At 45.1% G+C, this 26,119-nt stretch overlaps 1 protein-coding gene and 1 long non-coding RNA gene across 2 annotated transcripts in view; one reads left to right on the top strand and one right to left on the bottom strand.

The window, feature by feature from the left end:
- The window catches only part of Rab31 (RAB31, member RAS oncogene family), a 126,237-nt gene that overhangs the window by 93,517 nt on the left and 6,601 nt on the right, over positions 1-26,119 (top strand). Inside the window, exon 6 of the mRNA XM_031368604.1 lies at positions 13,160-13,269. Coding sequence (XP_031224464.1) covers positions 13,160-13,269 — 110 coding nt within the window. The remainder of the gene's footprint in view (positions 1-13,159; positions 13,270-26,119) is intronic.
- LOC116088851 lies at positions 11,861-13,992 on the bottom strand. The gene is made up of 2 exons (XR_004118043.1): positions 13,919-13,992; positions 11,861-12,012 (listed from the first exon to the last, which is right to left on the bottom strand). It is a non-coding gene; the product is annotated as an uncharacterized LOC116088851 (long non-coding RNA).

The following is a 26,119-nucleotide window of genomic DNA, read 5'->3' as shown; positions in this document are numbered from 1 at the left end:
TCTCTCTCTCTCTCTCTCTCTCTCTCTCTCTCTCTCTCTCTCTCTCTCCACACTCTAACACTGCCTCTTAGTGAACACTTATCTCATACTCTGCCTGTGGAAAGAATAAATACTGTGATGTCCATCCCCGTGGGAATTCTCTTTCACTGTTTGAAGGAGTGGGAAAACCAAGGTTATTTCCTGATAACTATTAGAATAGGCAGTCTGTTCTTGTACCTTTACATGAATAACTGGTGAGAACTGGTGGAAATCCTACTTTTCATTGTGACAGCAAAACACAATTAAAATACCTAGTATTCCATTTTTGTATAGATGTAATATTTTAACTTTTGAAAATGTAAATCTTAGGAATAAATTCAGGCAAGGGATGAGCTGGCCTCAACAGATAAAACTTTACAACACTATTGCAGGGCATAAACAAAGACTTAAATTAAAATAATGCATAGGTTTTCCTTGGGAAGGATGAATCAGTATTGTAAAGATGTCAGTTTGCTTGAAGTTAACCCACAGTCCACTAAGATGTCAGACCAGCTACCAAAACACCCATACAAGAACAATTTCAGAGGATAGTCCTAAAACTTGTCTAGAAACAACAGACTGACAAAAGGTTCTATATGGTTAAGACAAGGTCACCAATCCCAGCAGATACCAAAGTGTAGTAAACCCAGGGGATAACGAAGAATACTGTGGGGCAGCAGAGAGCCAGGGAATGAGGGAAATATGTAAGGATGTCTGATTTAATCCTGAAGCATATTGAAAAATGGTATAAAAAAAAGTCTTCAATAACTACCTAGTTGTGAAAGAAATGAGAGAAGATAAAAGAAAATAGAATAAATATTTCAACATGAAATAATAAACCATAGCCAGTTGTTGTTGTTGATACTGGTAGTGGTGATATACACCTTTAATCCCAGCACTTGGGAGGCAGAGGCAGAACTCTGTGAGTTCGAAGCCAGCCTGGTTTCAAGTTCAGGATGGCCAGGGCTATATACAGAGAGAACCCTGTCTTGAAAAGCCAACAAATGAATGGATGGATGGATGGATGGATGGATGGATGGATGGATGGATGGATGAATAAACAAGCCCATAAAAGTTAGAGGGAAATGGGGCTGGAGATGTGGCTCAGTGGTTAAGAGCACTCACTGCTCTTCCATAGGACCCAGGTTCAATTCCCAATACCCACCCTGGTGGCTCTGGGATCTAATGTTCTTTTCTGGCTTCCATGGGTACTGCATGCATCACTCACACACACTCACACACACACACACACATGCACACACACACACACACTCACACTCACACACTTTTAAAAAAATTGGAACAAAAGTGAGTTACTTAAGCATTATATAAAACACAGAGGACAGTGAAGAGAGTGGTTAGTAAGACCGACCGTGCCGAAGGCGGAAGGCTCAGCAGTTTAGAGCAGCGGCTGCTCTTGCAGAGGGCCTAGGCTCAGTGCTCTGCGTCCACATTGAGAGGCTCACTGTCTCCTGCTCCAGGGATTCTGTACTTGTGTAGTGCACAAAATATACTCAGGTATACATACATGCACATAAATAATTCTTTAAAAGAGACTGACCTCTAGCTGGGCAGTGGTGGCGCACGCCTTTAATCCCAGCACTTGGGAGGCAGAGGCAGGCGGATTTCTGAGTTCGAGACCAGCCTGGTCTACGGAGTGAGTTCCAGGAGGAACCCTGTCTTGAAAAACCAAAAAAAAAAAAAAAAAAAAAAAAAAAAAAAAAAAAGAAAGAAAGAAAGAAAAAGTGGGAAACATTTGACTGTAGGCCAGATTTTCTAATATATAAGGACACTTACCAATCAAGAGAAAAAAGACAACACCAATAATAAACTATGCTGGGAAGATGCAAAAGAATGTCACAGAGGGCTGGAAGGATGGCTCATCGGTTAAGAGCACTGACTACTCTTCTAGAGGTCCTGAGTTCAATTCCCAGCAACCACATGGTGGCTTACAGCCATGTATAATGGGATCCAATGCCCTCTTCAGGTGTGTCTGAAGAGAGCAACAATATACTCACATAAAATAAATAAATGGAGCAACTGTGTCCAAGACTAGTTACAAAGGCCCTTGGTCCTGTGAAGGTTCTATGCCTCAGTGTAGGGGAATGCCAGGGCCAGGAAGTGGGAGAGGGTGGGTTGGTGAGGGGGAATGGGGAGGAAGGCAGGGGGTAGGGTGGGGGGAGAGAGGGAATAGGGGTTTTTTTAAGAGGAGAAACCAGAAAAGAGGGTATCATTTGAAATGTAAATTTTTTTTAAAAAAGTATGGCTTAGAGAAAGTTATTCATCATCCATGAATAAAAATTTATTCAGAATTAATGTAAGGTTCTTTAATTCAAGAAAATCATACAAAATATGATAGTTTTACTCTTGGGGCCATTTACTGAAGTGAATATTCGTTGTGGGTGGCTAGTGCAGCTGGTGCATCTCCTGCTTGTCTGTGGGATACTGGCCTCCCTGCTGTCTGAATCCTATCCTCTGATATTCTGTAAGAGCATGGTATCATGCTGTCATTGTTGCTGAGACAGCTTCGTGCATACTTATTGAAGAGACGCTGGTCTAAGGATGTGAGCATTTTTCAGCACCACGGTTCTTAGCCCCGATGCTGTGAAGTCGGGTCTAAAGAAGAAGCCAGGACTAAGATGGCAGGGAAGAGTCACCCCTCGCTCCTTGGTGTCTGAGCCTCTTCACCTCCTCTGGGTACTTTTTCTAGGCATCGACAAGCACTTCTCCCTAAAACCAAGGGTTGTAGTGCTGAACTTCGCAGAGGTAGAGAGGACCAGTCAGCGGAGGAAGATCCTGGGAACAGACCTCCTGCAGACCCCTCAGGAGGACACACTGTTCTGCTTGAGACCCACTGAGCTGATCCTGCTCACTGCGGGGCCTCTGAGCACCCTGATGTTGAGGGAGGAGGCCCGTGGGTACTTGAATATCCTGAAATTAGAGTCAGCTGCCATGTTGCCGGGTAACAACCTTACACAACAAAACAAAGACCCCCCTACTGGGCAGTGCCAGCGTGGTGAAATTCTAGAGCCTGTAGGAACACTGTGTGCCGATCTCCTTCCCCTGCTGAGAAGTCTCTCAACATGAGTGACCAGCTCAGGACTTTCTGCCTGAGTCCAAGAGACACAGAACTGGCTGCCGTCCAGGGCTTGATGAGACCCAGGTTGATAAGTTCCAGAGCACGGGCCTGGCCCAGAGGAGTTTCCCTTTGGTGAAACCTCTTCCCCGCCCTCTGGGAAGGGGGCCAACTTGTATCTCTCTGAGTTTCTAGCTGACTTCAGCACTGGCCACACTTCCTGTTTGGTCTGAGTGGCCCCTCCTGACTTCCTCCTCTTTCTGTGGATGGCAAGTGTACTGATTTGTCACCTAGCATCACAGGTAATCCACTGACCACTTCTGAGACGGCACACACTGTCTACTTGACATGGTTCTGTCCTTGTGCGACGACAGGCAAAAATCACCCGAGGCTTTCTTAAGATGCAAAGGGATTTTGATTTCCTTTAAAATAATCATTTATCTCTCTGATTTCTTCTTTCTCTAGGCATCTTTGTTGATTTGTTGTTTGTTTGTTTGTGACTGGGACTCACTTAGCCAAGGCTAGACTCTCGAACTTTCTGGCTTTATTTTGTTTTTAAATTTTATTTTATTTAATTAATTAATTAATTAAATTTTTTTGCCAGACATTACACTTGTAATGTCAGATTCTGGGGTGTCAGGCAGAAAGATTGACACTAACTAAAAGCAAGCCTCATCTGGCTTACATAATCAGTTCCAGGCCAGCCTGAGCTACAGGTCTAGAGTCTATCTCAGAAGCTAAAGGGGAGCAATAAGTGTCAGTAGCCCTTAGAGTGTAAGTACTCCAGGCTCCCGCCAAAAGAGGTCTAGTGAGAAGATAAGTTGCAGTCGCTATGAGTAAGTCAGGCCTTCTCCAGATCCATCACTCAGAGACAAGAAAAAATTATGCCAGAACCTTTGCTGTCCGAAATGGATCCTGCCATCCATTACCAACTCTGGGGAAGAAGTGAAAGCTGTGTGGAGGTGGGTCCTATGCTCTCTCCAGCTTAGGATGAGCCAGTGGGTGAGCCAGGCTCCTGGTCCATTCTCATGACAAATGACAAGAGAATTCTCCTGACATTCAGATCTGACCGATAGGTAGTTACCAACCAAAGAAGCAAGAAGTAAGGAGCCGGGCGGTGGTGGCGCACGCCTTTAATCTCAGCACGTGGGAGGCAGAGGCAGGCGGATTTCTGAGTTTGAGGCCAGCCTGGTCCACACAGTGAGTTCCAGGACAGCCAGGGCTACACAGAGAAACCCTGTCGGGGTGGGGGTGGGGGTGGGGGGGAGAGAAGGAATGTCAGAAACCAGCTGCACCATTGGATGCACAGCCTCTGCCCTTTCTACCTTTTCAGTCCTGCCCGTTTCCTACTGGTTCACGAAGAATGGAACCTGGCCCTGGCTCTGAATCCCAGTGGTCACCCTGACCACTCAGCTAACCTCTAGCTGGATAGCTCAGCTAGAAAGGTGTGGACTTAGATAGTCTCATCTGAACCCCTCAGTGGTGCTGACATTGAAGGGACCTGCAGAATATGGTCAACTTGGAAAGAGGGTGAAGGAGGGATCCCCGTCTATACTTTCCAGCTTGTAACTTCTTCGTGGTTCTGTCTGTAGCATGCCCTAGAAATTCTATAAGTAGTTTGTACCATTGAAGTTGACTGCCTCATGTCTGTATGGGCTAGATAGTTTCAGCTTAACTGTTTCAATGCCCGTCACAAATGCCCAACATAGAGCAGATACTGGATATTTGTTGGAGAGTATTCAAAACAATGGATATCAGAGCTGGGGCGTTGGCTCTGTGGTTAAGAGCACTGGCTGCTGTCCTCGAGGAAGCACATTTCCCAGCACCCACATGGCAGCTTGCAACCATCTGTAATTCCAGTTTCAGGGGATCCATAGCCCGTTTCTGGCTCTTTGGGCATGTGTGAGGTATATAGATATACATGTAGACAAAACACTTACACATACACACACACAATTAAATGAGCATATGATAGCCCTTCGTAGTCATAATTATAGAAGGCTGGTGGCAGCAGCCTTCCACCCATGCCATGCTTTCTTCCGAAACACAGCCTGGGGGAGTTCTCGTCTGTGCACCAGTGTACATGACTAAGTGTGTTCTCACCTGATCAGGCAGTAGTCACACCGTTCCGACTGACAGCACCCAGTGCCTTATAGTTCTGTTCCATTCTGACACAGACCAGAGCTGGTGAAGACTCTGCCTGTTGATAGGCTCCACGCCACATCATTATGCCCTGTTTCAGACCCCACCTGTGGGTCTCTAGTAACCCCCAAATTACCCACAGGTTTGCCCAACAGACTGCAAATTACAGGGTTCCCAGGGCCTCCCTCACGCTGCATGTTAGAACGAACACAGAGAAGCACTTACTTAGAATTATAGTTCAGTTGCAAAGGCTGCAGAGTGTGAACAACCAAATGGCAGAGACACGCATAGATGATGAGCGTCGGGGAGGGACTTCCAGCTCTCAGGTACCGCAGAGACGCATAGACGATGGCCTGAATGTCTGGGAGGGACTTGCAGCTCTCGGGTACCGCTATGCTGGTCGCTGTGTTCGCCAACATGAGGCTCTCCAGGCAGGGCTAGAAGTCTGTCTCTAACACGTTGGTTGGTTTCTTGAGTAACCAGCCTAATCCTACCACTGTCTGAGTTCCACACTATCAAATTCTGTGTGGTCAACTGAAGAGAATCTTTCTAACACCTCCATACTTACCAGTTTGGGGTCTCTGTGTTGGAAACTCCAGGCAAAGACCGCATATCTACTTTTAACTTTTTAGAAATTAATTTATTTGTGTGTATGTATGTGTGTGTGTGTGTGTGTGTGTGTGTGCGCACACACACAGCTGTCTTACTTAGGGTTTCCATTGTGTGAAGAGACACCATGACCAAGGCAACTCTTATAATTGACAACATTTAATTGGGGCTGGATTACAGGTTCAGAGGTTCAGTCCATTATCATCAAGATCAGCGTCCAGGAAGGCATGGAGCTAGAGGAGCTGAGAGTTCTACACCTGGTTCCAAAGGCAAACAAAAGACTGGCTTCCAGGCAGCTAGGAGGGTCTTAAAGCCCATCCCCACAGTGACACACTTCCTCCAACAAGGACACACCTATAAGGCTACACCTCCTAATAGTGCTGCTTCCTGAGCCAAGCATATTACCCAGAGAGAAGTAAGAGCGAATCAATCAGCTTGGAGAGGAGTTCGAGCCGGAGCAGCTGAGTTGAACCCGACAGCCAGAACTCAGAAATAACTAGGGAGGAGTGAACTTATTCAGCAGTGACCTTCTAGGCCTAGATAAGATTATACAGAGGCTAGGAGCTTCCAGAACCAGGCCAGGGTTAGCAGACAGAGGCAGTAAGCCTCTGAGATGACAATTGCTACAGGAGAATAAAAAACTACATTAACAGTGTGCCTGTGTGTTCATACACATTCCATAACTTGCGTGTAGAGGGAATCTATTCTCTATATATGCTTTGTAGGTTCTGGGGAGGGAACTCGGGCATGGTGACAATCACCTTTACCCAGTTGTCCCTTTTGTCTACCTATGTACTTTTTATTAAGCATAGTGATGAACATATTCTGGCACTTTCTCGTTTGTACTGGCAGGACTTTCCCTGGCCTTCGAGACTGCAAATAACCACTTGTGCCACGGAAGGAAAAAGACTCCCGGAAGTTGGTCTTACCTTTCCACAGGTGCCATGTGACTCACACTCATACATCACATGCACACAAATAAATAAATTAAATTAAAAAAATTACAGGATGGGGTTATAGCTCAGTGGTGAAGTCTAACATTAATGAGAGCCTGTTTTATATCCCCAGCAACATGGACCTGAATATGCCCACATACATCAGCAAATATAGTTTAGAGATCTTGTAGGTCTTTTTGAGACAGGGTTTCTCTGTGTAGTCCTGGCCATCCTGCAACTCATTCTGTAGGCCAGGCTAACCTGGAACTCTTGGAGATCCACCTGCCTCTACTTCTTCAAGTACTGGAACTAAAGGTGTGCACCACCACTGCCTGGCTAGTTTTAGACATTTTTTGTTTTGTTTTGTTTTTTGTTTTTTGAGACAGAGTTTCTCTGAATAACCCTAGCTGTCTTGGAACTCACTCTGTAGACCAGGCTGCCTTGAACTCAGAAATCCACCTGCCTCTGCCTCCCAAGCGCTGGAATTAAAGGCGTGCGCCACCACTGCCCTGCAGTTTTAGACATCTTAAATTGATTTCTTTTTCAATTCTAGGATCGGTTAGTAATCCCATTCTCAAAAGGTTCAACAACCCACCAGTTAATCAGGTTATACTTGGACCCAGAGAGAAAGAAATAAGATGTAAAAAAATGCAAGTGGGGGGCAGACCGACAGCTGATTGGCTACTTCTCACATCTGTCTTAGTTGAACACGGCTCGGACGGTTGTGATTGGCTGAGACCCTGCTTCTTACAAAGCCGGGCTACAAGCTTTCCAAGGCAAGCTGGGCTGCAGTTTGATGTCAATGAACAAACTTAAGATGTGTGAATGTATAAATGTATGAATGTAAGGGAAACATACTTTATTTTGACCAAAACATGGAGTGTACCCTTCCCTCCATCTTGACTTGTGTGATTGACAGTTCGAGATATCTTGAGTGCACTGCGTGAATCTCTCCTGTGGTGGTGATGATGACGACGGGAAGAAGAGCATGCCGGGTGGACGTTGGGTGGCTGCATTGTTAGGGGTCTTGCAAGAAGAAAGTGGGCTAATGCAAGGGAACCAGGGTGAAATTCTGCTTACGCTTCTCATCAGTAATGTCATTCTGGGCCGGTTCTTTACTTAATGAGATCCATCCTAAGTATGGAATGAGTCCGGAGTGTGTCTTCCCTCACTTTCCCTTCTAGTAGAGCTGGCTGCACTCAGCTTCCCGCCCTCCTAGGTCACGTTGTGCCACACGCAGCGGTTACCTTCTGCTTGCCTTAGTCCTGCCAAAGCTGCTCCTGCCTGTGCCACAGCTGGACAAAGCAAAGTTGAGGAAGCATTGTTGCTACATGGGATCTCTCTGAGGTGTGCCAGGTGCCCCAATCCCATGCACTGGTAGAAAGGGGACGTAGCTGATGGGCTCGCCTGCTTCCAGTTCAGGTAGAGGCAAGCCCTGCTCTGTATATATGGTTTTGGATTTTTTTTTTAAAAAAGGTTTATTATTATAAATAAGTATACTGTAGCTGTCTTCAGACACACCAGAAGAAGGTGTCAGATCTCATTATGGGTGGTTGTGAACCACCATGTGGTTGCTGGGATTTGAACTCAGGACCTTCAGAAGAGCAGTCAGTGCTCTTACCCGCTGAGCCATCTCACCAGCCCTGTATATATGGTTTAATAAGGACTTCAGTATGAAATTTAGACATAGTCTAATGTGCTAAACCAAAGAGTAAAGCCTTCAAAATCTTCCTCATGTGAAGAAATTGCCACCCAAAGCTCAAGTCATTTGCCATCGGCCAGAGGCTCATCAGTTTGGGACAGCAAAGAATAGCCTACAATGTCTCAGATAAGGAAGTCTCAGGCAGTGAAAACTCCCAAAGAGAGAGTCAGAAGGCATCTTCCATCTGACAGTCTCAGGAGCCATGTGGGACGGGCTAAGGCTGGCAGCTGGCCTTCCTGCAGGTGGCCCACTGTTTTTGCATGGTCTGCGATGGGTGAGCTCAATAGCAAGATCCCAACGGGACTTCATCTCAGGATTGCCCCTTGCAGCTGATAGGCCTTTCCTGTCATAATTAATATAATAATCCCCGGGCATTAGCTTACCCTATTGATCAGATTTCCTACTGATAAAGATGAACTTTCACGAATTAATGCTGTTTAGATGAATTAATGATTCGATAGAAGTCCTGATTTGATTCAAATAATTTTAGGAAAAAGTTTTAAGGGATGGTTTTAGTTGTTTGCTAATAAGATGTAATAAAGTTAGAATCAAGATTAGAATGTGCCCACTCCTCATAATAGTAAGTAAAGGTTGAATAATAAGAAATACAATGAGCTTTCATAATTACACTAAAAAGAGAAATAGACTTGGGACAAATTTGTGATCAAGGAAAAACATTTAGGTACAAAATATAGCCACAGGTGTGCACTATGATAAAGCAAGGCCATGAAAAAACTGTTGCTTTGAACTTATAACGAGCTTATGAGAATGCTTTGAACTTAATAGCAACATCCTTCTGTAACTTCCATTTTCTGTAACAATTTATCTATAAGGTAATTTTCTAAAGAACTTTTTGTTTAAGAAGGTATTTAAAAAGCCAGAGAAAAGAAATAAAGTTGTTGGTTGCCCGGTTTGGTTTGCAGGGCTCTGTGCTGTCCATCCATCCAACCATCCATCCATCCATATGTATATTTTGTCTGTACATATATCATGTATAGGGATATGTGTGTGTATGTAAGCATGCATGCATACTTGTGGAGCTGATTGAGACAGTCAGGCCCCGCCAGAGTGTGGGTGTATGAATGCCTATGTGTCTGTACATACCTGCCTGTATAAAGCAGCTTAATTTTTTTCCTTTCCTTTCTCTCCAGTTCACCAAGAGTTAATCAGTCAGGCCAGTGACAGGCGTCTGGGCTGCCTGGCCTGAAAAGAGAGCCATAGTAACCAATCCTTTACCTAATCACCTTGCTGTTAGCAACAAGGCCTAGAGGCTTGCAGCTTCTGGTCTCAAAGTAACTTAGTGTCCAGATAGGTATATGTTATTCCAGAAAGCAACCCTGCTCCTTTGCAAGACCAAGTCTTGCCCCAACAACTGCTTCGTAGAGGACCCAGCCTGGGGCTAAGCTCCCTGCAGGACAACTGCGCATTCTATTTGGACCCTTGTACAGTTGGGAAGTCCTCCCCCTTGGCTGCTTCGTAGAGGACCCAGCCTGGGGTTAAGCTCCTTGCAGGATAACTGTGCGTTCTAGTTGGACCCTTTTACAGCTAGGAAGTCCTCCTGTCTTATGGCTGGACTTTGGGTTGCTATTGGTGGTGGGTTTTCTATTGGTTTTTGTCAACGTGACAAAAGCTAGGGCCATCAGGGAAGAAGAAGAAAGGTCATTGAGAAAATGCCTGCATTTGATTGGTCCGTAGGCAAGTCTGTAGTAATGATTGATGTGGGAGGGCCCAGCCCACTGAGTGGTAGAAGAGCTGCAGACTGAGAAACCCACAGGGAGCCTCCGAGCGAGCGGCACTCCTCCCTGGCCTCTGCTTCAGTTCCTTCCCTGACTTCCTTCAGTGGTAAACTGTGATCGGGCCTTTCCCCCCAAGCTGCTATTGGATACGGAGTCTGCCTTTGAGACTATCAGGAATCAAGTGTACACTCCCTTCTGGGCCTTCTTTTGGTTCACTCACAATCTTCACTTGTATTCTCCTTGCTTTCATGGCCATGCTAAAATGGCCTTCTCTAAGAAAATGTCCCAGACTCCCCTCTCTAAAGGGACAGGGTTCCACCTTCAAGTACTTTGTGTTACAGTGTTATTCGAATGCTTCGTTTCTGGTCTAACATGTCCAGCCTATCATGAGAACCTCAAAGCATGTTTGTCTTAGTCCCCGGAGGAAGGCCTGTCTCTAAGAGCCATTTAATAAACATTCACTGAGTAAACACACGGATGCTGGAGTCTAAGAACTGTCTGTATCTTTGGAACTACCGCAGTAACTTCACTCTGAAAACAGATCGGTTAATTCCTGTTTAGATTGTTACACCCTAACACCCTGCAAGAAGCACCTTTGAAAGGTTGAGGTCCAGACTCTCCACATTGCACCTTGGTCACAAGATTTTCATTTCTAACCCTCAAATCACACCATGGTTTTTGTCTGTGATATCTCTTGCTCTCCTCTGGGCTTGGTTCTTGGAGCCCGTTGGGCTGCCAGAGTCGACAGGCGCGTGAGCCCCTTAGTATTTGCACAGAAGCCAACCCCCATGCACTTTAAACCATCTCCAGATAACTTATGTTAGCACAGTGTAATGCTGTATGTATTCAATGATTTTCTATTGCTGCGATAGCCACGGCCAAAGGCAACTTATAAAAGAAAGCGTGTACTTGGGCTTGCAGTTCCAGAGTGCTACTCTATGATGGCACAGGAATAGCTGAAAGCTCACATCTTGGTCTACAAGCAGAAAGCAAGAGTGCACGCTGAGAATAGCAAAAGTCGTTTAAAACCTCACAGCCTGCCCCCAGTGACACACCTCCTCCAACAGGACACACCTCCTCCAACAGGACACACCTCCTCCAACAGGACACACCTCCTCCAACAGGACACACCTCCTCCAATAGGACACGCCTCCTCCAACAGGGACACACCTCCTCCAACAGGACACACCTCCTCCAACAGGGACATACCTCCTCCAACAGGATATACCTCCTCCAATAGGACACGCCTCCTCCAACAGGGACACACCTCTTCCAACAGGACACACCTCCTCCAACAGGACACACCTCCTAATCCTTTCCAAACACTTCCATCAACTGGGGACCAAGTGCTCAAACCTATAAGCCTCTAGGGGTCATTCTCATCCCTCTCCAGGGAGTGAAGAGCTGGTTGTTCGGTATCACTGAGGAAGTGATGTCCACTAGCAGGCCTGCATGTGTCCCGCATAGACACACTGGTCTGGTGTATTTTTTAACTCTGCAGTTAGTTGAGTACATGGAACCTTCAGATATGGCCGAACTGTCATGTATAAAACATGTCGAAAGCTGTACACTAGTGCATGCACAGTGTGTCATTGTTAATGTTGAGTCATGTGATGGGAGATAAAGGTTAAAAGCAGCCTGCCGTTATCTGTTTTAGTCTGTAACAGAATGCCACTAACTGGATCATTTGCCTGAAATATACAGACTCACAAATCTGGAGGCTGGGAAGTTCAGTATCAGGAGCCGGCAGCATGGCTGGTCCTGATTCCAGGATGGTGTTTGGACGGTCTTATCCTGAGGACAGAACAACACTGATTTTCAAGGAGGAAGGGCAAAGAGGCAAAAGCCGGTCAAACTCTCTCTCTCATAAACACGTTGACCCCAGCTCTCTAGCTTAATCCTCTTACAGCTCTCCCTTCTCAAGACTTTCATCATGACCATTAAATTTCAATGTGAGTTTTGAAGGAAATGTTTCCTGGCTCTGCCGAATGTCCGTAACCAATACTTTTTTTTTTTTTTTTTTTTTTTTTTGGTGTTTCGAGACAGGGGTTCTCTGTATAGCCCTGGCTGTCCTGGAATTCACTCTGTAGACCAGGCTGGCCTCGAATTCAGAAATCTGCCTGCCTCCCATAACCAATACTTAAAACCATTTTCTCTCCTGTCTAGAAATCCACTCCTTCTGTGGAGAGTGCACTGTGTTATAAATGTGTGGCTTGTCCATGGTTGGCAGAGACCAACTACTTCTCCTCCCGCTCTTCCTCCTCTTCCTTCCCCTCCCCTTCCTCCTCCTTCTCTTCTTCCTCTTCCTTCCCTTCCTCCTTCCCCTTCTCTTTCCCCTCCTCTTCCTTTTCCTCCTCCTCCTTCTCCTCTTCCTCCTCTTCCTCCTCCTCCTCCTCCTTTTTCCCCCTCCTCCTTCCTCTCCTCCTTCCCCTTCTCTTTCCCCTTCTCTTCCTCCTCCTCCTCCTCTTCCTCCTCCTCCTGCCCCTCCTTCTCTTCCTCCTCCCCCCTCCTCCTCCCCCTCCTCCTTTTCCTCCACCTCCTCCTCCTCCTCTTCCTTCTTTTCTTTTTGCGACAGGGTTTCTCTCTGAGCCTTGGCTGTCCTGGAACTCACAGACAAGGCTAGACCAGGCTGGCCTTTACCTCTCACAGAGATCCACTTACTAGGATTAAAGTCGTGTGCTACTGTACATGATAGAAACTAGCGTCACCAGGCTGGCCTTTAACTCTCACAGAGATCCACTTACTAGGATTAAAGTCGTGTGCTACTGTACATGATAGAAACTGGCTTCTAAGCTATGCCTGCTGTAGGTTTTCCATGCCTAAGAAGTGATTATGTTGTTATTCTATAAGAAAGCAAAGGTTTCCACAGCTCTTTGTCTGTCCTCCTGAGTTTTCATGTTTCACAAACAAGCACTCTTCTCTTGTTTGTCCTCTTTCCCAGGGAGGTGCCGCTGAAGGATGCTAAGGAATACGCTGAATCCATAGGTGCCATCGTGGTGGAGACAAGTGCGAAGAATGCCATTAATATCGAGGAGCTCTTTCAAGGAATCAGTAAGTGCCACGCTTGCGTTTACAGCCTAACTTATCTTGCATGATGATGCTCTGGGAGAATCAAAAACCAATCTTTCATCTGTGTGAATTTATCTGATGCTGTCAGTGAACCCTGAAGAGTCTGACCGAAGTCTCGCTGTGAGTCCTGCAGCTATGAGTAGGTTTACACTCCCTCCGTTCCTGTCTGTCTGTCTGTCTGTCTGTCTGTCTCTCTCTCTCTCTCTCTCTTTCTTTTTCTCTATCTCTCTCTTTTCCTTTTTTTTTGGAGTATGATAGCTGGCTTTAATTTTCTTCTTAAAGTGTTTTTTAATTGAAATTACATTCTATCACTTCCTAGCTTCCCTTCCTCCCTCAAGCTTCACCCAGATTCTCTCCTTCCACCCCTCTCATGTTTCCCATCATTTTCAAGACGATAATCTCTTTTTCTCTCATCATTCTTGTTCCATGAATATACCTAGGTATGTGTATACTCTGTAAATACAGCCTGCTGGGTTCAGTTTTGATTTTTTTTGTATATACTTGGTTTCAAGGCTGACTGCTCTGCATCAGACAACCAACAAATGGCTTATCAGGAGGAGGGGGAGAGTTCTCCCTCCCCCAGCGATCATTATTTGTAGTTCCCTGTCTGGCTAGGAGTGGTCACCCCTACCCATTGATGATTCTGCTGTTCCCATCTTGTTTATGCAGCCATTTCAGAGAGCAGCTATTTCGCCTCAGACTTCCTAGCTGGCTCTAACCCTGTGCCTTACTCTGTTCCTCCTGTTTTGTGGGCAGTTATGTCACAATCGTTGCAAGAACAGAGCGTATACTTGGAATCATGTCCTCTGAGGAGCTGCATTCCGTGATTTTGAAGGTGCAGATGAAGTAGGCAGTGGTGTGGTCGAAGTTCAGCCATTAAACCAAGTGAATCTGAACAAACACAGTAAAGGGATCTTTGAGTGATTTATTTTGCCACATAATCATTCACAAAAAAAAAAAAAAAATGTTTCCTTCTCATGTGACCTGAAGTTGGGAACTGGGCAGAGGGTTCATTCATGAACAGTCTGTTGTTCCTGTTCATAAGTGACAGCTCTGGGTCAGGTTGTCCCTTTCCTTCCTTACGGTGTTTTCCCATGGGTGACTCACCTCAGCTGTTTACCTCGGGTGGCTATGCTGACACATCTGTCTGCAGATGTTCAGTTCCAAACTGTCACCTTCCTAAACTTGGGTCATAACTTGTTTTCTGGCTTCAACCAGAAAAAATGCCTGCTGACCATGGAGCTGAGCCAAGCCTTAGTTCGTCAGTGTGTTATCAGAGACTGGGAGAAGCCTCCATATTCAGTTAAGGACTTCCTGGGGACCTGCTGTGGGAAGACCAGAACACTTGTCATTTATCTGCTGTCCTCAGAAAAATCCGAAAGGCATGCAGCCCACTCACTGGGGTCGCTTTCAGTTGCCTTGAAAGCTGATAGCGCTCAGGTTCCAGCTATTCTACTTTTTTCCTGTTTCCCATCCATTACTTTGGGTTCTGAAGACAGCAGAAAACCTTGTTAGTATTGCCTGAAGGAGAATTCAGGAGCCCTGGAGAACTCTGACCTGAATTACTTCCGCTGTTCTCAAGTGTTCAAAAGGATGCTTGGCCTCTCCCGACAGCCCTGGCTGTCTCTGCTGCTTCTCTTCTGTCCACGTCCATGAGCATCTCCCCCGACCCCATCCCCGCTGATATTTACATGTGCAACAGAGAAACTGCAAGCTCACTGGGCTGAATAGTTAGTTAGTTGTAGCCAGTTCAACTGTGATGTAGTGTGGGGCACCCACGTTCTCACATCTCGGCTGCTTCTTGTGACAGATTGTGGGAACACACACTCTCTATGCTGTTTCCCTCCGAGAGACTATGAGAAGTCTGAACTGAACTTAACACACTGAACCGTTTATTACCTTAGAGTGAGCCGATTCTTATCCCATGGCATCAGCTTTTCTGGTTCGTGCACTTTTTAAAAACATTTTCTTTTTGAAAGTGTTTTGTTGTTGAGATATATATATACATATATATGCATATATGCCCTGTAGCCCAGGTTAGCCTTGAATTTGTAGCAATCAATGCTCTTTCCTCAGTCTCCTAAATCTTAGGGATTACAATCAGCAGAACTGGAACTCACTCTGTAGACCAGGCTAGCCTTGAACTCCGCCTGGCTTCTGCCTCCCAAGTGCTGGGATTAAAGGCGTGCACCACCCCAGCCTGGCCCTTGTTTGTTTTTGTTTTTGTTTTGTTTTATTTATTTTATGTATATGAGTACACTGTAGCTGTACAGACATCCGTGAGCCATCATGTGTGTGGCTGCTGGAAATTGAACTCAGGACCTCTGCCGGCCCCGCTCGCTCTGGCATAATACACTGTAGCTGTCTTTGTCTTCAGACGCACCAGAAGAGGGCATCCAATCTCATTATGGGTGGTTGTGAGCCACCATGTGGCTGCTGGGATCCGAACTAAGGACCTTTGGAAGAACAATCAGTGCTCTTACCCGCTGAGCCATCTCCCCAGCCCCGTTTGTTTGTTTTTTTAATGTGCATTAACTCACCTCACTATTTCTACATGAGGTGACCCTCTGAACTTGATGAAAGTCATTATTAAAATTTTTAAAAAGTCAAATACAGACCTCAGAGAAGACAAGAAGCCTAGATATTGAGTATTGACACCTCAGAAAGATTTCTTTGTATAATAACTCAACTGTCCTAAGTCCCTGTGCGTGCCAGGGGTCTTTGTGCGTCACGGGCATGAAGATTTTGAATAATCAGGTCCTCACATTCTGGCGGTCTGCTTCACTTAGAAAAGCAAGCCCTTTGCTCAAGCATGGGTTAATGGCTTCCCAAGTGATTCCAGCATAAGCCCATGTCTGCTCTTCTTCACGTCAAGTAAACAAATGTTTGTTTCTGTGTCTTATTCTTTAGTTATAAACACTTAGTGAAGACAGTTGGCAGATTTGTAGTGGAGCCTCTAGCCATCTCTCTACGTACATTTATCTGTCCCTCCTTGCCCATCAATAGGCCTACTCCACTACCACCCATTATCTGTCTATCATCCGTCTGTCTATACTTTCAGCTGTCACTATCCACTGATCTATTTTCCATCTTTTCCATTATTTCTAGCTCTCTGTCTCTGTCCATCTTTGTCCTTATATATCTATTTCTGTTGATCCATCTGTCTGGCTGTCTGACTTTCCATCTGTCTGTCTGTCTATCATCTCTACCCATCTCCTTCTATCTCAGTCTCTCTCCTCTATGTCTACAAGCTCTGGCACCTCCCTCTTTCAGGCGAATTGCTTCAAAATGGGGTTTTATAGCCAAAGTACAATTCAGACAACACCCGAACGTACTGCAGCAGACTTCATGAATTCCCTTTGCGCTGCCCCTACTTACGTTACAAGCGCTCCTACCCAAGCTTAAAATAGAGCTGGAGCCTGCTGACGCCTGTGCCCTCAAGGCAATGTGGCGGAGACAAACATGCCCAGGAGAAAAGATGCAATAAGCCAGGAAAGAGCAGCGAGGGCAATAAAAGCCTTTTAAAAAGGTTGTGCTCGCACAAATTAATTCACACTGACTTGGATGAAGGCACCAACGCCTTCCTGTTGTCTTCCCACGATGTTCATACACCGGAAATGAGACAACCGTGTTTTCCGAGAGGAAGCCAGTATACCCTTGAACTGCAAACTCTTCAGCAAAGCATAATGTCGGGTAAAGACTCCAGCTGCTCTCTGCCAAGGGTCCCTGCCATGGCCCTGTCCTGGCTGGTCCAGGCTGGTCCAGGCTGGTGTCTGCTTTGTGGTGCTACATCCCTTGGAGTCTGTTCTTTCAGGGGCCTTACTCTGAGGCCCAACATCAGCCCTGCATTGTCCTGTTGTGTGTGGCTCACTCTCCTTCAGTTGTGTGTGGCTCACTCTCCTTCACGGTTTTATCCAGGGGCTGTTTATCTTTTCTTTCTTGGCTAAGGAGATAATTGCCCACTTGATTTTCTTTTTAAAATGATGTAAGACAACACAAAGACTGCTCTGTTGCAGCTCAGCTGTTGGCAAGTGTTGAAAACCCAGAACAAATGGTGTTGATACCTTCCGGAGCACTGTGCAGGGCTCTGCTCTGGGAGAGGGAGAGGATGTGAATGGTGTAGATGAGGTCTCAGCACTTCAGGCCTGCTCCCATCTCTTCCTCGTGTGGCTGGTGAGCCTGGACCACACTGGGTGCCTTCCTTCTCCTTTTGCAAGCATCATTCCTAACAGGGCCATTCAATTCTCCTTCCTCCAGGGAACCGTCTTGCTGCCATCTCCCTTGTGTGAGCCTTGTGCTAATTAGTGGTCTCTCTGCCATTTTGACGTGTGGATGTGCTCTGTCTTCCCATGGTCCTCTAAATGTCTGCCCCAGTGTGTAAGTTCTCGAGCAGCAGACGTCTTTTCCACGGTGTTCATGAAGCTGACTCTGGTAAATAATATAGCTCAGCCTACATCCATATCTCATGATGTTCCAGACAGTAACATTTTTATGGGATCACATCATGGTAGACAACAGACACTAAGAGTAAGGTGAGGACTAGAAGAGAGGATAATAAGTAGGGACTTTCGGTTGATGAAGGATATCTTCCCAAGGAAATGGTTAATCTGGAGCTGCAGATTTACCGGGGACCACAGTAGTTAAGCCCCTGCAATGGGAGCTGGTGTTTGGGATCCACTAAGGGCAGAGATAGGGTCTTATGTTCCAGGCAAGTTAACATTTACAAAGACACTCCTCCGTAGCAGAAGGGACGGCGAGGTGATGTTCAGTTGGTTGGGACGATCAATGAATCTAGGATAGAGATAACTGAGCTCCGTGGAGGTACCATTGGGAACCACGGCTCAATGCTGCTGGGGACCACGGCTCAGTGCTGCTGGGGACCATGGCTCAGTGCTGCTGGGGACCACGGCTCAGTGCTGCTGGGGACCATGGCTCAGTGCTGCTGGCTTTAGCAGCCTGCGGAGGCTTTCCTCAAAACCTCCCCTCCGAGGAAGCCATGATCTTCATTAAGGCTCTGGAATATAAGTATTTATTTATTTATTTATTTTATGTATATGACTACACACTGTAGCTGTACAGATAGTTGTGAGCCTTCATCTCGTTGTTGGGAATTGACTTTAGGACCTCTGCTTGCTCTGGTCAACCCTGCTTGTTCCAGTCGGACCTGCTCATTCCAGTAGATCCCGCTGGCTCAGTCTCTGCTCGCTCTGGCCCAAAGGTTTATTTATTATTATAAATAAATACACTGTAGCTGTCTTTAGATGCACCAGAAAAGGGCATCAGATCTCATTACAGGTGGTTGTGAGCCACCATGTGGTTGCTGGGATTTGAACTCACGACCTTCGGAAGAGCAGTCGCTGCTCCTTACCCGCTGAGCCATCCCACCAACCCTGGGATGTAATTTTAGGGTGGGTCAGCGTGGTGATCTGAAGGAGAAGTGATACTTGGCCCCCTGTTGGTGCCGCTGTTTGCAGGGGTTCTGGAACCTTTAAGAAGTGGAGCCTTAGTTGGAAAAGTATGTTACTGGAGGCAGGCTTTAAGAATGTATAGCTTCACCCCACTTAGTTTTTGCGCTGTCTGCTTTGGGTTTGTGGCTGGGGATGCGGCCTCTGGCCTAGCTCCAGCCACCTGCTGACATACCCTTCCCACCACATGGACTCTCTTATACGGAGCCCCAGTACACTCCTTCTTCCGCGGCTGCTTTTAGTCACTGAGCTATAATCTTCTTCTCAAACATTCCTTGGAGACATTGAGGGCACTGGACTGCGGTTTCTTTGTTTTGGGTTATTTCGTATTAGTTTAAGAGCAAATGAGAAGTGCTCTGGTTGGTTTGTGTCGCCAGGATCTCTCTCAGGCTCTCTGGTCTTTGTGATCTCGGTTGGAAGAATTCAAGTGAGACACACATAGCATGTTGTAGATGATAGGCAACGTTTACCTGATGGTAACGTGGGCATTTTTAACAGAGTGGAGAGTGGCCAAGAAGTCTGGTGTGCCGTTCAGGTGATTGACAAACCCATTTGAATTGACTCTTAGGAGAGAGGACCCTGGTGTGTTCTTTACCAGAAACCTCCAGCTCTCTGTTGACTTTAGAAGGCACTCAGAAGGGCGTGTCTCCACCCAGGGCCACATATCATGACTCAGATCCTATCCCTTTGACCAGTAAACAGAGTCCCGCGGTTTCAGTTCCTGGCTTTCTGAACTGCTGATTTTAAGATCGGGGTCCATCCTCAATGACCGTTCAAGCCCTCAAACACCTACCTAGCTCCCTGTTTGCTTGTTTCTAGAGTTTATACAATTAGAGATGAAAGCAACTCTGGCCCCAAAGGATTAGAAAATAGGAAAGAGCCTTGTGCCTTGTTCTGCAAACATTGTTGCGCAGCTCCCGGACTATTGTACGCCCACAAGGTTTTGTAATTCCACGGTAGTTACTTGGTTTAGAGCGTGTTAAAGAGGTCTGAAAGCAAAACAAAACCTTTGATAATTTTGTGACAGAACAGCAAGCTGTGGGAAGCAGATAAAAGCTAAGACGTCCGTTCTTTACCATCAAGAAAGTTACTTTGGCAAAGGCCAGCAAAGAAGACACTGCTGATATCAGACGCTCTCACCTTGAGCCATCCCAAGGAGTTCTCAGTTGTGCAAAACACCGTGTCCTTGGCCCTTGTGGGGGTTTATGTGTAGGGCCCACCAGGGTACCACACTACAGATGCCCAAGCTCCTGTCTAAAATGCTATAACCCCCCTCATGCCTCTTCACATCTAGATTATTTATACCCAAGCATAGTCCATGCTCTATAAATAGTTGTTACACTGTATTGTGTAGGGAATAATGACAAGAAAGTGTCTGGATGTGTTCAATAGGGACACAATTATCATAGGCCTAACTGGTTTTGATAGGCAGCCTAACCAGCCGTGAATCAAAACCTGAGAAACAGGCAGACACGGGGACTGACTGTAGTATTGCTTCACATGTGTGGAGTCCTTGCTTCTTGCCATTGTTGGAAGGGCTAAAGTGTGTGTTCACTCATTGATGTCCCCCTCCCTGTGAAGTAGGCATGCTATCATTCCTTTTTTACCATGAGGACACCATCTTGTGACTTGCTATGTCTCATAGCTAGTGAGAGAGGCCAGAATGTGGAGTCACATGTTGTGAGCTTTAAGTCCAGGCTGTCCCTGGCTCCTGACTTTGTACAGCAGTTTTCTGGTAATAGTATCCATAGTCAGAGAAAACAGGAAATGACTAAACTGCACCAAAGTTGAGACATTGTTTTTTTAAAATTGTGGTACACTAATATAAACTAGTGATGTGAAATAATGATGTGAATCTTGTTACTGACTTAAAAAGACAAATTGTGAAACAGATACTAGAGTTGTTTATATAAAATCCTGATTTAATATAATCCTGAATCAAACTGTGAAACAAATAATAATAAATAAAATGTTCCCCCAAGATTCTCTTTCTTGTAAGGTTGCCTGTTAAATTGCTAACCATGACTACTTTGTAATGGTGCATTCCTGGCAACTTTGGAAAATTATTTTCTTATAGAAAATGTCAAACTTGTAGTACATAAGTAAATTGAACCATCATGTCCACAAAACCACCCAGCTTGTCCCATCTCTTTCCTGTAGGTCCCCACCCTATATTGCTCTAAAGTGTCATGTAAGTCTTTTGAATCTAATTTGTGACGGTTGTTAGAGAAACAGGTCAGTTTGGTGGTTGTCAGGTTGAGGGAGAGTCCTAGTTAGGTTTCTGTTGCTGTGATAGTCATCGTGACTGAAAGCAAGATGGAGAGAGAGGAAAGGGCTTATTTCATCTTAGAGCTCAGCTTCTTAGAGCTTAGAGCTTTCCTTCTGTCTTGAAGGAAAGTCAGAACAGGAGCTCAAGAAAGGGGCCTGGAGGTGGGAACTGAGGCAGACGCCATGGAGGAGCTCGACTTGCTGGCTTGCTCCTTCCGGCTTGCTCTGTTCTTTCTTATATATCCCAAGTCCACCTACTGAGGAATGACGCTGTCCACAGTAGGCAGTCCTCTTCCACATGAACCAATCTATCAATCAAAAGCTGCCCACAGACTTGCCTAGGGGCCAGTCTTAGGAGGGCATTTTATCAGTTGGGAATCCTCTTCCCAGGTGGCCTTAGCTTGTGTCAAGTAGACGAAAGAAACAAACAAACAAAAACAACAACAACAACAGAAAGAAACAAAGCAGCGAAACGACCGTGTGGTGTTTTTCAACATCCACAGAATGTATAGCCAAGAGAGCCCTATAGAAAAACTGAAGGCCGTAGCTAGCCATAGTGGTTTAATATTAGCTCATGTGTTGGCACTGGTGTTTTATACTAATGTAAGACAATAACAACAGGACCTTAGAGATGAAGACGAGACATGCAGGAGCTAAATTGCTCAATTTTCTTTGTAAACCAAAACATTATTTTAGAAAAAGTTTATCAATTTCAAGAGGGAGCAGGGTGCGGGATGATGGGGGAAGCTTTCTTTCTTTCTTTCTTTCTTTTTTTTTAATAGCAAAAGTCTTTCTATCGATGTCATTCCCATTGAAATCTGATACCTGCTGCTGATGTCACTGGGTTGGCAGCCAATGGGAACTACTCCTTTTTGCTCTCGTCTTTGTAACAGCCATGGCTTCCTGCTGCCTGGACAGTTTTTCTAATCTTTCTTTTTTGTTAATATCGGGATATATGTTTGATACTGTTATGATGAGATTTTGAACAAGTGTGTTCTTGTGGTTAATTTTCATTTATTTATTTTGTAGTGCTGGGCTTAAAGTCATGCTAAGCAAGCATTCCACTTTGGAGCTACATCCTTCTCTAGCTCCTTAGACGCTTTTAGCTTCCAGATCCGGGGGTCTCTACTTTCAGCTTCTCATTTCTACCCAGTGGTCAGGTCTTGCCTGGCTTCTCCTCATAGATCTCTTTGCCCCTCTTCTCTCGTTTCCCTTGTTCTCATCATCTTGGGCCTGAGCTTTCTACGGGTTTTCTTACTGAGGGCACCACCTGTCTCCTTGTCTATTCTGGCCTTTTATAGCATCCAAGCCCACTACCCACATCAGAATCTTTATCCTAATAGTAAATGTTTCCTAAGGGCCAGGTGTGGTGGTGCACACTTTGATTCTAGCACTCCTATAGAGGTAGGTGGATCTCTGGGAGTTTGAGGCTAGCCTGTTTTACACAGTGAGTTCCAGGACAGTCGGGGCTACATAGAAAGACCCTGTCTGAAAAGCAAAACAACAAAACAAAACTTTTTTTAGTACCATCTCTGTTATAGTAACCAGAGGACAGTTGCTAGGAGTGACCCCTGGTCATGGATGAGCCAACTGTCGTGTTCCATAAAGACTCCCTAACCCTAAGGCAGAATCAATGAGGCCGTTATCAAGAATGGAGGCCTGGCAAGCCCTAGCAAACTTGATCAGACCCCCAATCCGGATGATTTGGAGAGTCAAGATCAGAAACAGTCATATAGCAACTTCTAGACACACTTGACACTGTAGGAAAGAGCCAAGCCACTGGAGAATGGGGAGAAAGAAGAGGGACAACAAAACCATTGCATAGGGCTTGGAGCATACAGGAAGTGGTCGCCAGAGCACGTCGCCCCTGAGCAGCTGCAGGAAGGCACAGTGGCTTTATTCTTTGTCTGTGTTAGGGTGGCTGCCCTAGCTGAGCTGGCCTAACTCAGAGGTTTGGAATTTATTTCCACATTTTACATTCCTGCGGAAATGTTTGTAAAACATGCTTTTCTCCTGGACTGACAGCTTTCAGGAAAGCTGGGTGGTGGCGGGGTGCTCTTTTAAACTTCTCCCCAAGAGAGTCTTACACAATCCAAACAGTTAAAATAAACATGCCGGGCTAGGATTTGTGTTATTGTGGAGGTAGCATGGCTGAGGGAGATTCTGTGGAGTAGAAACATCCAGGGGACACTTCAAGCCTGTCCAAATGTCATCATGCATTTTAGCTCAATTCTGCATCCAGGTAAATACAATCCTGTGTTCCAGGCACATCTCCTTGGTGCAGAACACTGTGGTCGCTTTCCAGAACCATTCTTTTGTTTGAGAACAGTTACCCAACAAGTTGTGAAGAGCGCCTTGGAGCACCGCGCAGGAGCTGGGAGCTTCAGTGTTGTTTGCTTAGCTCTCGAAGGGTGCTCGCTGGGAGTCAGCTTTCTTCTGTCCCGCTTTAAAGTGGGCACCCTTTATTTCCTCACACTGCCTGATGTTGGAACTCTGTGATATTCCCAAGATGAGTGGTCTCCAGACAAACAGGTCTCTCCTAACTGAACCTTGACACTCAACCATGCCTCCTGACCATGAGCACTGGGCATTTCTTCCCAGGCAAAGACCACCGAGCCCTGACCAGTGGCCGCTGCTGCCAGGAATCCCCATTATTGTCCGAGTCCCTTACACATTAGTAATGCCATATATACTGTGTGAGAGTTGTCAAGTTTACTATCTCATGGCTCTACAATGGAAGGAAGAACGGCTCAGGGAGTTTACATAACTGGCTCAGGCGTACTTAACTGGGTGACTGACTCTCAAATCTCAAAATGGCTTCTACGCAAAGATTAAAAATGAAGTCTGAAGGATCTGCATTCATTTTCTCTCTGAAGGATTACAGCAGTTCTCTGCATGCATGGTGTCAGTGGCAACCACAGCCTGAAAATATTAAATGGAAATCCCAGAAATGAAAAAAAAAAAATCATGCCTTTAATCCTAGCACTTGGGAGGCAGAGGTAAGCAGATTTCTGAGTTCGAGACCAGCCTGGTCTACAGAGTGAGTTCCAGGACAGCCAGGGCTACACAGAGAAACCCTGACTCGAAAAACAAAACAAAACAAAAAAAAAAATCAGACTTAACAACTTTCGGTACAACCTTCTGTTGTAACTGTTCTATTTTCTGATTGGTTACTACTATAAATCTCTTGATATATCTAATTTACATGTGAAACCTTATTGTAAGTATATATGTATAGGGAAAAGTGTGATATATCTAAGCATTTGGTACTCTGTGTTTTCAGCTGTCTGCATGGGACCTGGTCTTGGAACATACTTTAGTAGATTAAGGGGGTGTGGCATGGGAGAGAATCTACAACAAAGAAGTTAAAAAGGCTGGAAGCCCTTCCCCACCCATAAGACAAGTAGCATGTGGGAGCAAAGCCTGTGCCCACGTGAATGTCTTCGGAAGGATTCTGAGACCAGTGGCCCAGTGCTTCTTGGTCCACACTTTCTCCCAGCTCGCTAGCCCTCTCCCATTCTCAGGAACATCTATCTCTCTCTTAATGAATGCTCTCTGCTTCTCTTGCTGACCGTGTGTCCTTGGTGCAATTCTTTGTCCCTGGATGCCGGAAGCAGGGCACTTCAGTGGGTGCCTCTAGCAGCTCTGAGCCTACAGCACGAGGAACATTGTATCTTATTCTCATAAGCAAGGCTTCAGAGCTCTGTGCCTTCATCAGGAAGAACATTGTATCTTATTCTCATAAGCAAGGCTTCAGAGATTTTAAACTGCAAAAGCCTCTCGTAAGTCTAGGAAGCCAGGTTGACAGTTGGTTTGAAAACCTTGCCAATGGTTGGACACCTAGGAGAGGACGTTGTTTCCATATAGTGTGGAAGCCTGTCTTGTACTTGGGGAGAAAGTAAGAGCAGAAAAGATGGAGGAAGCATGGGAGTGTGGACAGATGGACGGACACGTTGCACGTCTGGTGTGCTCGTGAGGTGTGCTTTATTTCTAGGTTTCCACTCTCTCTCTTCACTTTAGTAAACATCACACTGACATATTTCATCTATCTTTGGGGCAATTTACACAGAATTATGAAAGGCACACAAAGGAGGCCAGAAGGGCAAGCAAAGGTTAGCTAGTGTTGGTATTCACAGGAGGCAGCGCCAAAGTATCTGATGCGGGACATGTGTCATTGTCACAAATGCAAAGATTATAAAGCCCCATTTTCAAAGTAAACAATTCTTTTGTTGTTGTTGTTTTTTGTTTTTTTAAAAGTTTTATTGCATTATAATGAGAAAGGTTACATAATTTCAATTTATCTGACTTTGTTAAAATTTAAAAACAAATTTTAGGTAAATAGAATTGCATCACATCCTTGTTTCCCTTTTGTACCCCAACTCTTCCCAGAGACCCCCCTTCAATACCTATAATATCTTTTTTTGTCATATTCTTTAAAATTTATAAAATATTATAACAATAGAAATGAGTATTATAAAAGTTGTTTGATATAAAACAACAATTTAACAGCCTTATGTAGATGCTTGTCTACGGCAATACTGAAAATATATATGTTTTTCTCAATATAAATTTTAAATAACTCCAAACATATTAACTGTATATTTCAAAATAATACATCACTAATATTTTCTTAAATGAACATAAATATATAAAGTGTTTTTGTTTGTTTGTTTTGTATTTAGTAGAGCTTAAAATCTTGGCTCTTACAATGGTAACTTGATACAAGAGTTACAAATGTCAAGCAAAGCATTCAGTCTCACACTTTGTTGTTCAATTACAAGCCCTCTCCAAATTTAATTGTCTACATTACTTTTGGGTATAGAAATACTTTTAAAATATGTAAGTTGTTCTGAAAACCATAGTATAGTGTAAAAACATGAAATATCAATACTACTAATAGAGAAGCTGAGATAAGAGAAGCAAGATCTCAAGACCATTTTGTTGTACACAGCAAGACACTGTCACGAACAAACAAGCTGAAAGTGTATATGGATTGTATAATATTGGATCTATTTCTCCAATTTCCAAATTAGAGAGACCATTGGATGACAGTCAATAAGTTTCCTCATGTTTTTGGATTTCAATCGATTAGGATATGT

This window comes from Mastomys coucha, unplaced genomic scaffold (assembly GCF_008632895.1).
Source record: "Mastomys coucha isolate ucsf_1 unplaced genomic scaffold, UCSF_Mcou_1 pScaffold14, whole genome shotgun sequence".
NCBI lineage: Eukaryota > Metazoa > Chordata > Mammalia > Rodentia > Muridae > Mastomys > Mastomys coucha.
This window is presented reverse-complemented; position numbering and strand designations above follow the sequence as displayed.